This window comes from Antrostomus carolinensis, unplaced genomic scaffold (assembly GCF_000700745.2).
Source record: "Antrostomus carolinensis isolate BGI_N321 unplaced genomic scaffold, ASM70074v2 scaffold28418, whole genome shotgun sequence".
NCBI lineage: Eukaryota > Metazoa > Chordata > Aves > Caprimulgiformes > Caprimulgidae > Antrostomus > Antrostomus carolinensis.
In genome coordinates this window covers 7,370-22,160 of record NW_010332767.1, presented here as the reverse complement: position 1 = coordinate 22,160, position 14,791 = coordinate 7,370, and the positions used below count along the sequence as shown (strand labels likewise).

The 14,791-nt window shown below is 38.4% G+C and overlaps 1 protein-coding gene across 1 annotated transcript; it reads right to left on the bottom strand.

Moving 5' to 3' along the window:
* Positions 1–407: 407 nt before the first annotated feature.
* On the bottom strand, positions 408–14,530 carry LOC104529345 (E3 ubiquitin-protein transferase MAEA-like). The gene is made up of 3 exons (XM_010173632.1): positions 14,431–14,530; positions 4,326–4,508; positions 408–632 (listed from the first exon to the last, which is right to left on the bottom strand). Exons 2-3 carry the CDS (start codon positions 4,431–4,433, stop codon positions 408–410), a joined length of 333 nt encoding a protein of 110 aa, XP_010171934.1. The 5' UTR covers positions 4,434–4,508; positions 14,431–14,530.
* Positions 14,531–14,791: the final 261 nt, after the last annotated feature.

Genomic DNA, 14,791 nt, shown 5'->3' with positions numbered 1-14,791 from the left:
GTTCCTGCAATCAGCATATGCTACTCTGCTCAATCTGGTCACCTACACATATCATCTAAGTGTGCATAGACAGATGGGAAGCTCCACAAACTGCTTAATCAGCAGCCTGAAGGCCTCTAACGAGAAATTCTATATGACATTTGAGAATTATTGTAAATTTTAATGTAGCAAGGTGTTTATCTAAGAGCATTTAATTTGTGCCTAAAAGTTATGCCTTCAATTTTGACTTATTTAATACATTAAAATACAATTTATGTCAAGTAAGAGCAATGAACATTAGGCCCAAAAACATTAACAGATAAACATTAGTAATAAAGGCACACTAATACATAAAAATAGCTGCTACAGGGCTAACGGAGCTTGTTCTTATTTGCAAACTTCCTCTTTACTACTGTTTTGTTAGTAAGTTAGTGCACGTTGCTACCAACCTCAATACCACTTTGTCTTGCTAGTTTTACAGCTGTATTGTAGTAGCCACAGCGTAAAAGATGTTCCACCATCATACGATCCATACGTTTCTTCTTCCACATGTTTGCAGCAGCTGGCTGGTCACTACTGTGCTCTTTCAGATGTTCAATCCTACGTTTGCAGAGTTTTGCACTTTCATCTTCAGCCTGGATTGATTCAACTGCCTAAAAAGTAAAAATTAAGAGGAAGAAATAGGAGCTGTACATTTTCAATTTGCTTTTAAAGCAAAAGACATGTAAAGAATGCTTACAAACAATTCTTACTATTATAGAGTTACTCCTGACAGCATTTCTTTCATTTAGAAAGACATTTCCTATGGCAGTGCACAAGTTTAAGCGTGGCTGGTTCAGTTCTGAGATATTCTTGCATATAATTAAGTTTTGACTTATTTCACATTACAAGTATAAGCATTTTTCTGTTTAATGCACACTTAGTCTGAAAACAGCAATGTATCAACCACAGCAGCAACTGCTGTAATAGTTTGCAAAGAGCTTTGTGAAGGTTTGCAGTCATCTGGTCCAGACAGTTGAAAATCATGAATTTCCACCTCTAACCTATGCATGGCTTCTTCCTCAAGCAGCTGTCCTACTGAATTAGTTCTGCTGGGGAGTGATGCAGAGCAAACCCACATTACATTTAATACACTGGAGCCATTTTAATCAGTCATGCAGTAATGGAAATTATATAAACATTTGGCCTCTTAGCACCTTTAAATCAAGGATCTTATAGTAGTTTTTAAAAAATTATCAGTTTTGTTATACTAGTTTTATTTTATTTACCTCTGCTACTCCGGAAGCAAGGATTTACTGTTAGGAGCCTTACTTAGGAAAAATAAATTTGTCCAGAGGAAGCAGAATGATTTTTTTTTTTTTAAACCAACATATTGGCATGCCCAGTGCAAAACACACACCACTAAATATTGCCACAACGTTTTTTTGGTTTGTTTTTGTTTTTTTTGTAATTACAAAACAAACATTCAAGTCATACTTACTTTCCTTCAAGCTTAAAGATATATGGCTGATTAATTATGCTGCAAATTTTACTGGGCAGTTTTTTTACAGACATAACGTAATTCAAAGCCAGCTGACTCAGTATATAGCACGTGAAAATTGTGGGTCACGTCAGGCTACAGAACACGAGAAAGCTTGCAGTGCTTTTAGATTAAGCTTGCTAAGGTAAAAGCAAACCAGAAGATGATGGAGGTTTAGCACCTTTCCCATCTGTGATGCAATTTCAGGTTGGGTTGCCTTAAAACTGACTTTAAACTCACTGGCTTGTGCTTGAATAACTGCACAGCCACGGCAACAGGAAAGTCCATGCAGGTTTGCCAGTGAAGCACAGACCAAATAACCTGGCTGGCTTTTGGCAGCCCACTTTGCACTCCGTGCTGGCACAGCTACTACCTTCCCAGTGCTCAAGCTATTCAGGCTACAGAATCCTCTTCAGATAACAGCTCCAGCTCTGGAAGCACAGGTTGGTTCTATCTGCTTTTACCATGCACACTCATTTACAGACTTCTTCTGGAAGGATCAGTATTTGTAAAGCAAAGTGAAATAAATTAAAACTTTTGCAAGAAAAGCCTGCCAAGCATTTGCCCTGTTAAGTCTGACTCTGATCTGGCCCTTAATACCAAATTCAAGTATCTAAACCCCTAGTCAGTCTTCATATAAACATCTGTAGCCTGAGCTATTTTTATTACTGAAGTCTGAATTAATTCTGTTACTGAATGTAGCTTTACTTTGTAACATATGGTTTGGAGATCAGTATTTTTTTTTTAAGTTATAAATTGAGTCTTTTCCCATTTAGCAAGCAAACACTAACTCAAGCCAAAACTCACTCTCACTTGTTAGATGTCTGCAGTATTATCAGATGAGAAGGCAACCTTGACAATTATTCTGAATAAAACCAGGAGAAATCAAGGCAGCCAGGTGCAAAGGTTGAGCCCTTTCTCATTCCAAAGGGCTCTCCTTATACAGTTTTGTATCTGGACTTACATAGCTCTTGCTGGTTTTTGATCCTTCTAGTGTACTCAGAAAGGCTACAGAACCTTTTCAAGATCCTCTGAAGCAAGTCTGTCTGGACTTGCCCTGCTGGACATTAATAGAATTTGAGGGAACAAGCATATCAAACAGGATACAAAAGGGAAAACACAAAGGCCTAGGTTTCCCTAAGACCATTTTCAGAACCCAAGAAACCTGCTGTGTTGAAAAGCTCTTTTTTAAGAGTGAGTAAGGTATTAAATAAAGGAACCATCTAATTCTATTACAGCCATCTCAGCAGTTCATCAGATCCTTGTCTAAACACAGGAGGAAACAGATCCCACAGGGGTCCAAAGGCCCTAAAGAAAACAATCATTTTGCTCGGGGCAGAGATTATGGAGAAGACAGATGGAGTTGAGGGTTTGGAGCAGAAACAAGACCTTTGTATTTCAGAAGACTTTTATTGTTAAACAGACTTTTTTTTTTTGCCTTTTGTTCTTTCTGAGCAGCTGTAAGAATCCCCACAGTCTTTCAGACAGTCACAAACAAGTGAGCAATTACACTAAAATGGAGCCTTGCACCCAAAACATTCAGCAATGCCTTCAGACACACCCCCACAGTCAGCAAAGATTTAACAAGTAAATAACTTACTCCTCCACATCATTACTACACACCTACAAGCAAAACCAAACACCTCTTTCAGAACAGCAGTAATTTCTTTCTGTAAGTAACAGAATTGAAGAAAACATATCCTTCAAGACATCTTTAAGTCTCACAAACCAAAGATGAAAACAGCAATTAGATTTATGAAGTCTTTTACAGAAGAGCTGTTCAACACCTAGCTAACCTGTTCAAGCAGAAAACCCCAAATCAACAGACATGACAGTGTTATTTTCATGTTACGCACCTCCAAGGTATTTTGACACTTCGCTTAATATAGTCTCAGATTTATATCTGTTGGTTATTTCATCCAAGTATTAATGAAATGACTCTGTTACCATTTGTTTCATCTATTTTTGGAGAAGCACTGCTCTAAAGCCAGGCGACAGAGCTATTTTAATATTTCTGCAAGATTTGTTTCAAGTAAAAGTTCTGATGAGTCTCAGGATGAGTAATATTTCATACACAATAAGGATGGCTTATACTATATAGTTTATGTTTTCAACTCATTCTTCTCAAAAAGATGTGGTAAAGGCATGGAAGTTTCGCTGTATTTCATACAATCATTCAAGCTTAACAGCTGGAAGCAGGTTATCCTGCTAAACTTTGTTTAAAATGCTTTTAATAATATTCCCTAGGAACCTTCCAGTGTGTTTAGTGATTACAGAAAATGTTCAAGTTTAATGATTATAGCAAATGTTCAAGTAACAATCCAGGACAACTCATACTTTCTTCTGCAAAGAAGCCTCAACACTGCATATAACTACCTCCCTTCTGGGAGTTAAACATTTTTCAGACTTATCTTCTACCTGTTTTTGTTCCTCAAGTGATCAATTAACACAACTACACAAACCTTTCCATTAGACAAGTGGGAATTGATACCAATCAACTCATTTTTGCTACTATTTCTTTTCTGTGGGTAGAGAAATTCCTTTTCAGGACTATAAATACATATTAATTTTACCTCTCAACAGAGGTTTGTTATACTTAGTCATGGAACACCAAGTCATGTTTCATAACCACAGTGAAGCAAGATACAGTAAGTTTGGATGCTTTGCTGTACATTCTAAGGCCTTTGTTTACAGTGCCAGTAAAACCTATACCTTGAAAAGAAAATCCAAGCAAAGAGCATTGCAGAAAGCTACTACTTTGTTGAGTACATTACTTGTTAAGTAACTTTGTAAAGACAAAGCAATCACAAGGTAAAACATCACTTACCTTTCGTTTCAGAACACTGAGTTTTTCAACTACTCCATCCAGAAGACTAACAACTGAATCCACAGCAGGACAACTGCTCAGCGTCTTCTCCAGCTCTGCCACAACCATTGTAACGTGGCTAGTCTCTCGATCAATGTTCTTCTGTGCAGCTCGAAACCGTTTGTTCAGCGTTTCATATGGCACCTAAATGAGAAATATCAAGTCATTAGAATTTCTATACTAAAAAAGTCAGGTCTTCTAGAGTTTAAAGAGACTAATGATTTTATGTGATGCAGTCAGAAGAACACCTAGGGTCCAGGACACGAGAGGTCATTAACTGAACCTGAGTTCTCATATCAAAGTCCTCTCAGCAAGGAGTTAACACTTCAAAGTTTATGAAAAAACAGTGACAAGAAATAAAAGCTGGTAGATTCCTTTCTGATACTAATTTCACCTACCCTACACTACCACTGTAGCAAGCACTGATAGAAACAGTGTTCAGGGAGAACAGAAAGCAAACACAAATGTCTATCTAAAAAAGGGAAGCTATGAGGTAACTACAACTAAGAGATCACTCTTCAGAACATGGCTTTTTGAGTTTACATTTCCTTCCTTCAGGAGTTCATATAATAAAAGTTACTTTTGAGAAAAAGCATGCATACTGGCTACTGGAAAATTTATACACAGTACACCAATGGTTATTCAGGAAATCTGACATAAGACATAATAGGTCTCCTACCTACTTCTGCCCATGAAGGACTACTTTTTAATATTAATTCCAGTAGGACTATAATGAATGCTAAGAGAAACTCAATGTAAGTTTTCTTTTGGTGAAAAAAAGCCTACACTGTATGACTAACTTTGTTAAATTCCTCTAAGGTTCTGTTCCTTGGCTTAGAGACAAACCAGTCTTGGAGGTCTCTTCTCCATGCCTTTATGGGACAGCCATATCAAAACTGCTACTGATGGCCATCCAGGAATGGCCATATATGGGAATAGTCTACAGTCTGGTCAAATTTTAGGGTACGGAATGATTTGGGGAAAGCTTACAGTAAATGTTAAGTTGCTCCCATCATGTTGCTTCCTCTCTAAATAGCTTATGCTGTCACTGTAGTGGAAGTTCTATTACTTCATGGCAACTGGAATGTTAGAACTAAAAAAATTCTAGTGTAATACACTTAATTCAACCATATCTTTTATCATGAAAAAGTCCATGAGAAGTTCTTTCAGGTAGTTATGATAATCTTGATTGCTTTTCCATTAATCAAAGGCATAATTTAGCTAGCAATCAGATTACATATATTAAAGGTAAAACAGGAAAGGAAATCAGTGTTCTGTTTGGTACATATCAGGTATGTGTTTGATTACAAATCTTTCAGGTATATAACTTCTCATCAATTATATTGATATTGCCTCCATTTTCTTCCTTCTGATTTGAATGCAAGAAAGCATCCCCAGGGTCCACTCTCCTTTTGGGCTCTATTAGGAGAGCGGTAACTACATCACCATTGCAATTCACAATTAGAGATGCACTGAGAAACAGTGCAGGTTCAGAGTAAGGAAGATGAGCCAAAGTACTTGCTTTCCAAGACTTTGTATGACCTACAACAGGTTCTTGTGTAGTAGCAGAAGTAGAAGTATAATGCAAAGATACTCCTGATAAGATATGAAAGGGTTCCTCTTCCTCTCAGAAGGACTGAAATGTTCTATTTAATGTTTTTGGCATCTCAAACTAAGACCTAAATAAATGACAGAACAAGCCTTTACCACAGGAAGTATTAAGCTAAAACAAATATCTTCCTTATACATTCTCCCCGAAAATCCCAGCACCACCCCCACCAAAACTCAAACCACATAAAACATCACAGTTAATAGGGTTCAGTACCTACTTAATTTATCTATATAACCATCTTTTATCCCATCTTTAGCTTTTATTTCCCTTCTCTACTTCCACAAAAAGGATAAAAGGTTTTAAAGCCCCACAGAGAGAATGGGTGTTTTGGGGGACTATGACATCTCATGCTTTTGAACATGGAAGCTTGTTTCCAACTCCACGACTTGATTGCAGACTACATTAAGATGATTTCTTCCCTTTTTTTCCCCATGCATTTTTCTTCTTATTAATTGAAAAACCTACTTCCTTCAGTTACCTGCATTTACTGAATTTAATTTCTGCAAGTACTCGGCTAATCACCTTTCCACACTACACTGAAAAGCTACATCAGTCAACCCTTTCAGAAGCTACTATTGATTTGAGATATCTGACTACAAAAAGCTTTTTTGTTAAATTTTAAGCAGTCAGTTGAACTGGAAACACAGATCTAGTCAGTTTGGAAAAAAATAATCTAGCTTTAATCTCCCTTCTCCCTAGTTTCTTATCCGCACGCAAGAGCAATAACCATTCCTCTTTCCCATGCTCTGTATCTTTAGCGTGCAAATTTCTGGCACAGTGTGTTCATATGACATTTAGAACAATCAGACTTTCAATTTCAGCTAGCATCATTATATAATTTATAATGTGTCTAGGTGCAATAGGTTTTTTTTAATCTTGTTTTATCTTTTTTTTTTCCCACTCCAAAAAAGATCTGAATCTCCTGTGTGGGAGAGGCTAAGAGTTGAACTATTTTACTATACACTCTGAAAGTAAACACAAATAAATATATTGCTAACCATAATCTCAGCATACCCTGACAAAGGAAATTACTGTAAAGGTAGGATTAAACTGTTTGCACAACTGAAGCTGACAGTAAATCCTCTTTCCCAGAGTTTTTCATAATTTGCATAGGCACTTGTTTCTCACTACAGAGCCAGCAGTTTCTCAGAGAGCATCTGTAAATCGTACCCAGGTACAGCTTTTACACTTCACTTTACAGAATTAGATTCTACAAATGACAACATTTAGAAATTGCAACCACTACATTCCTTACTGAGAAAGTATCTTATCTAGACTCTGCATCTTGTTCCGCTGGTTCTTTTGTTACTTGTACAGCTCCTGTGCTCCAAAAGAGACTCTTGTTTCCCAGCACTGTTTTGCTTTACCACAGAACTCTTCAAAAGGTACAAGGCACTGTACCAATAAGCTGTTTTGTTTTTGTTTTTCCCCTCCAATAATGAAAGTAAATGGAAGGAGAATATAACAAAACAATGCTCTGGAAAATGTAATTCTAGAAATTCTTAATTACGGTTCACTTTAATTTTTAGGTACCATAGTTATAAAACAGTGTACACTAAACTTTTTGGACCAAAAGACAGCTGCAAAATTTACATATAATTAGCTCCCACAAGCCTACTGGAGACTTTCAGTTTTTACTGCCAGTACCATTCTATAACTAAGCCTGGATTACACTGCTGTTCTTTAAGGACACAAATGACCTTGCAGAACTCAGCCTAGGGAAACATTACCTTCATGAAAAATTGAAATAAAGGAGCAAGAACCAACCAGAACATAGTCTAACTGTAAAAGCACAAAACCAACTTGTCCTACTCATTAAAGCTTGAAAAACCACATCTCAGTTGGCTCATACCATGAGCATACAAGATGATAAAAAAGAAAGATATAAAATATTAGTGGGCAGCACATTTAAAACCAGTGTCACAAGGGGTAAAATTAGAGTAACACAGGTTTTTCCAAGATCCAAATTTTGCTACTGTGATGTGAAGGAAAGTCTACTTGGCTGGAGGCTTCTGCAAGTGTAGCAAGACTGTTTCCAGGTGCTAAGTGCTAACAGAGAGGCAGAGAGAACTGAATAACCTGTATTTTCGAGTATTTTCTACATTGAAGAAAATTGAAGTAAATAACGAGTATTTTCTTCATTGAAGGAGTTACTTCACTCTGGTTTTAGAAAGCCAGAAAATGCTGGTGTGTTGTCCCAGAACACGCACCAACAACCTCTAGCTGTGGAGACAAGACTTAGTAGAGGATCCTTCTGGGTCTAAAAGCTTGAAGTGTTGGAAGAGGAAGAAGGACTGCCATGAGAGCTGTAATGTGGTTGCTCGGTTGAGTGGAGGGAGTAGAAAATAGCAGAGCTAAGAATGTCAGAGGCAGTTTTTAAGCTTACACTCAGGAAACAACTGTGCTGTTCACTATCCAGCCTTCAGCCTAAACACAGTCCTCTTCCAGCCCGTGAATGTAAATGAGGTACCAAGGCAAGACTCACTAGTTCTAAAACCATAAAGTGGTTAAAACTGGTCAAATTGTGCATCTGTAGGTAATATTTCTTTTAATAAGCCATATCAAATTTAACTTGAAATACCCTTAAATTTAGTGAATTTAATAATAATACTAAATATATTTCCATCAAAATAATTTTTTCAATATGCCATTCACTTACTAAATGATATCATTTTCTTGACTTTTCTGAATACATACTAAAACTAGAAAAAAAACAGCAAGTATTAAATGCTTGCATATATTGTATGTTAGCAAACTGTATAAACTTCCCACGTGTATATTATCAGTTTGTAAAAGAGTATTTAAAGAAATATAAATAATATCAAGTTAAAGCAGTCAATGCTCTACACAGCATCCTACAATGCATATCTACCTTTGTTTTTATATTCTTTATTACATTTTAATAAGAGTCTTTACTTTTCTTCTTAAGGTTTTCTAAGTGTATCTATGTGCACACACTCAGTACTCCATCCATAAATCAAATATATAGAAACAGACTGCTGATAAGTACTCTCACCTCAGCCCATGCTTTTCTCTACAGGCACAGAGAGAATTATCTATAAAAATACATGCTATGAGAACATACCATCTTTAGCCATCAACAATACAGAAAGGGAAAGCAGAGTGCAGATCCTTTTCCCCTCATAGAAGTTCATTAATTATAGTGATCAAAGCTTAAAAAGCTCCGCGGCCTCAACGGTATTTATGTTGGTGGGAGTCAAACAGTGAGACTGGACTTCTTATGCTGGTTTTAGCACCTTGAATTCCACTAAGCAGCTTAACGGCATCTTGACAGTGTGGCAAAGCTTTAGCCTCCTCACACACCTGCAGCTTCCATGGCAGACACAGTCACTCATTCATTAAGCACCGGGGGTTTCCAAACAAAGTGAAGACCTACACTGTTGAAGGGCTCTCTGCTTGGGAGAAAGTACAAGATAACAGAAGAAATACGAGTTGTGGTGAGATCCTCTTTGCAGAGGTGTTATAGTCCTCCAGCCATGATGAAGGAAAAGCATTCTGAGTCACAGCTAGAAATACAGCACTCGTTACCATCATGGCCAACAGATACATCCACTTTATTAGAGCAGAGTTCAAACTATCAAGTAATTGTAATTACAAGGGCTTCACAGACAGATGAGCAGCATAAAGAAGATGAAGAAAAGCATCTACAGAATTGAGTTTGTGACCTAGCAATAAAGGACAACAGAAGGTCTCAGTTCTAAATGCCACCTTCTCTTTACCAGTAAGGTCTTCTCCTAAGCCGTCCTGATCAGAAGGGAAGGAGCTCACTGATGACACTGTAAAATTGCTATCATCTCTGAAATATCATGGTGAAGAAGGAAAGTTCTCAATGACTGAAAATTATAAGTTTCTTGCCTCTCTTCCAAAAAGAGAATCTAGAAGATCATGGGAACTACAGGCTGGTCTGCCTTATCTCAGTTCTTGGGAAAATTATGAGGAAAAAAAAAAAAATCAGATGGAAGCCCCTTCCAAACTCATAAAGGTGACAAGGAATAGCCAAGGCTAGATTTGCTACAAGCACATCAAGCTTGACAACTTTGTTTGCTTTCAGTGATGAAATGACAACCTCTGAATGACAGGAGCACACTGGCAGTCTTTCACACACAGTTCAGCGAGGTTCAGATATTGTCTCCCACAGTACCCTTGTAGCCAAACTGGGGAGATGTGGCCTGGATGGCTGGAATACAACATGGGTTAGGGACTGACTGGACAGCCAGGCTTAAAGAATAGTGGTCAGTGATTCAAAAGCTACCTGGTGACAACTTACAAGTACTGCCTGACTGCAGAGCAATGTTATCAGCTCCAACATTCGTGTCTTCTTCAACCATCTGCACTATGGAACAGAACATACAACAGACTGGTGGAGTGCTTGATAATGCTGGGTGGTAGAGCTGCCATTCAGAAGAAATAACAAGCCAGAGAAACACATCAAGAACTTATGTGATCTCATCTAGGTGATCCTGCTCCGGCAGGGGGATTGGTCTAGATGATCTTTTGAGGTCCCTTCCAGTCCCTAACATTCTGTGATTCTGTAACTTTATGAAATGCAATCAAGGCAAAAATCAGAGCCCTGCACCTGGCAAAATACCACCTAATCCATTAGCACAGGCTGTGGAATAACTGCCTAGGAACACTTGTGGAGAAAAAAAGATGTAGAGGTTCTGATGGACAGGAGGTTGGACATGAATCTGCAATAGCCCCTTGTGGCAATGAAAGTTAACCACATACCAGGCTGCACCAGCAAGATTAAAGGCTGTGGGTTGAGAGGAGGGATTGTTCTTTATTCCAGACTCTTCTGGAATACCAAGTCTGGTTTTCAAGTCACTTCCCCCTCACCCTCTGCCCCACCAAAGAAGAGATGTTGACAGACTGGGAAGAGTCCAGAAGGCTGCCACCACAATAGTTAGCTGGTTGGAGGATACCAAAGACAGACAGAGAAGGGCAGGGTTGTTTCACTTGCAGAAGAGAAGACTGCAGGGAGCTGGGAGCAACACAATCTGATATAAGTCTTCAACTACCTAAAGGTGAAGGTCATAGATAAGAGCTAGCCAGACTTTTCTCAGAGTTACAGAGTAAAAAGGAAGGACACAAAGTTGACAATCAGCAGCAAAAGAAATTCCATATCGGCATAAGGAAAAACATATTTCAACCAGGAGGGTTGATAAGCACTGAAACAGCAGCCCAGAGAGGTGGTGGAATCTCCACCCTTGAAAACTTTCAGAACTAGGCAGGACCCTGAGCAACTCAAATTAGCTTTGAAGTTACCCTGGATTCAAGCAGAAGCCTGAACTACACCGTGTGCAGAGATCCCTTCTTACCTTAATTTTATGAATTAATGTAGAAAGAGACAGGATCACAGATACACATCAAATTCATCTTCATAAGAATATATGAATGGCTGTACCAGGTAAGACCTAAAGTCCCTCATCTGTCACTACCCTTTCTCTGACAAGATCCAGAAAGGGGATGGCACTTGAAAAAGGCAAGAACATAAAGTTACTAACCTCAAATAATCTCTTCGGGCTTCTTGAGCCAGAGGTGGGAGTTTTATAGTAGAAACACCACAGGGTGTTTCTCATCCATGAACTGTTGGTTGCTGTTGACCTGTAGAGTTTTAGTACTGCAACATCCTGTGGCGAGACATTTCACAGCCTCACGCATTGTATGAAGAAACAATTCTTGGTTTTGATTTGTCAACTGTTAGTCTAATTTGACACCCTTTTGTTCTTATTTTGGAAGAAAAAAAGGGAACATTTACTCTTTTTTATGCCTCTCATGTCTCTTGAGATTGAAGAGGGTCTTTGTAAACCATTATTTGAAGACAGCCACCCCATATCTCTAATCACTCTTGCCCTGCTGTAGACATTTTCCAGTTCTCCTACATCCTTTTTCAGGATGAGGGAAGGGAGAAAAATCAGAGTAACTCACACTACTAGAGAGAATAAGAAACCATGGATTTTCATTTCTACATAATGAGGTTCTCCATTCTTCTCTTTCCCAACACTTTTGTCCCAAGTTTGTCAACATTAACCTGATCATTTCCAGAAAACATTCACTATAACCCCAAGATCTCACTGAGCAACGATGACAATTTCCAACTCGGTTATTGCATAAATAAGATTAGGATTTTTTTTTTCTTTCCACCATACCTAAAACCTGTATCACACTACACTTGTCTACACTGAATTTCACCTGCTACTTCAATACTCATTCAGTCTCTCATGATTCCTCTCTAACTCTTCACACTTGGGTTGTACCTGTCATACCTCAGTTATCTCAGTGCCATCAAGGAAACTGGATCATCTCAGCACTCGCTCTCTTCCAGGCTGTTCAAACACCTGAATATCAGCAGTACTGGCAGAGACACCAGCAGGACCCTAACACCAACCCTCTTCCATTACAGAGGCTGGCTACCAAACCGCCATGTTTCTTTCTTATCTTGCCCAGTTACCTATCCACATAAGGACTTCTGTCTTCTTTCTTTCAGTAGTTCCTGGTAGGGATATTAAAAAAAAAAATCAGTAACACCAGTAAACTATCAACTAAATCCACCACTACCCCCTTTTTTTTTTTAACACAGAAGTCCAATATCTTTGCATGGCATGACTTTCCTTTTTAAAAGCCATATTAACTGAATGTAAATTATTCCATATTTTATTAGTCAGGATAGTATTTCTGAATCAATCAGGCATTGGTTGGAAGGGAAAAAATCATAGAATCATAGATTGGCTTGGGTTGGAAGGGACCCTAAAGATCACCTAGTTCAACCCCCCCTGCCATCAGCAGGGACACCTTCCACTAGACCAGGTTGCTCAAAGCCTCATCCAGCCTGGCCTTTAACACTTCCAAGGAGGGGACATCCACAACTTCTCTGGGCAACCTGTTCCAGTGTCTGACCATCCTCACAGTGAAGAACTTCTTCCTAATATCTAATCTAAACCTCCCCTCTTTCAGCTTAAACCCATTTCCCCTTGTTTTGTCATTAACTGCCCTTATGAAAAGTCCCTCCCCAGCTCTCTTGTAGGCCCCCTTCAGGTACTGAAAGGCCACTAGAAGGTCTCCCCAGAGCCTTCTCTTCTTCAGGCTGAACAGCCCCAACTCTCTCAGCCTGTCCTCACAGCAGAGCTGCTCCAGCCCTCGGATCATCCTCGTGGCCTCCTCTGGACTCGTTCTAACTGGTCCATGTCTCTCTTGTGTTGGAAACCAATTACATGTATTAAGAACCTCACTAAAATTTTACTTAAAAAAGTAGAAGCGCTGAAACTAAGTCTTCTGCCTTGTCTTTCTTCCACAGCTATAAAAAAAATCCTCAACTACTTCAGCATTTATCAGAGAATTTACAGAGAGTTAAGGGGAAGAGTGGACACAGGAAAAGGATTTTTTCCTAAACCACATAAGTGTATTTATTAAAAATGTTACATTGTGCATTTCTACTCCTTTAGAGGAACAGGGTCTTAGGCCAAAGTATAATGGTTCCTGCATGAAGCTTCACATACCAGTCTGAGGCTGCCCACAAGTTTTCCTAACTGCTACACAGTAATACTGAAAAACTGAATTGCACGTGTTTCTTCCATAACTAAAGTTTTGGGAAAATTTAAACCTTCATCCTCCCACAGGTCTTTAGCCTTACACTAGGCCTTTAGCACACTAGTTCTCAAACTGATCTGGTCACATTCTACAACACAGACTGGATTCCCTCTTCACTTATGCAGATTCAAGCCTAAAGAATTCCAAATAAAAATAGAAACTAAAACCCAAACAATCTCTTTCAGACCACAATATTAATCAAAACGAGTTTCTGTCCCACAGTGACTGCAAATAGGAAACTAGTTCAGATGTAGCAGAAAGAAACAGAAAGTAAAAACCAGTTTGTACAGCTATGATTTGGTTGTTGTGAATTGGAGTAAGTGTGATACTTCAAAAAAGTCATCACAATTGAAGGAAGTATTATTTGGTGGTAAAAGACCATTCATCATTCTACAGTCTCCTGTTAATAGGAATTCTCAACGGTTTATTTTCTAAAAACTGATTTTCACAGAAAACAGTATAGACAACAGAAACAAGCACCTTTTACACAGATTTGCAATTTAGTAAAAGAACAATCAGATTTCCTCTTGTATTTGGTAGAAAGAAGTTAACCAGGTCTAACCTGACAACAGTACCAAATCATTTGCAGGGAAGTTTTAACTATACATCCTGGATTTACTGATGTCTCTGTGAATCATCCTTCCTTAACATCACAGCCTCACAGCTGAAAGCAACTCCTTGCCACAGAAAGTGTAGAATTTTTTAAACACAAACACACCTACATTGTGTATCTTTTCCAGTGAACTGAATCATGGACAGGAGGGAATTTGAAATGGATTTTTAAGTCAAATAACTAGTGGAAAAGAAAAAAAAAACATTTCAAGAAAAATAAAATAAGAGTCCTACCAGATTAGGTGGGGGGAACCATTACAGAACTACGCTCTCCTTTCAAGGGTCAGAAAAATGATGTGCCTCCTCTCCTCAATTGTGTTAGCTTATAACACCTGAAAAGCATCAGAGATTTGTATGAATCTACAGGTCTCCAAGATAATTCAGTTGAAGACTTTCTGAGGTATAAACAAACCATATATTGTGCCCTTATATGAAATTAAGCCTAGCCACAGATAGGTAGGAAAGGAAAGTGAGAAGTGCAATGATGAAACGGTCTTTTAAAGAACAAAACAAAACAGAAGCAAAAACAACCTAGCTCTACTTTATGCAAGAGGAAAGAGGAAGTATGGGAATACAGAAGAAAAATTAAGCATCT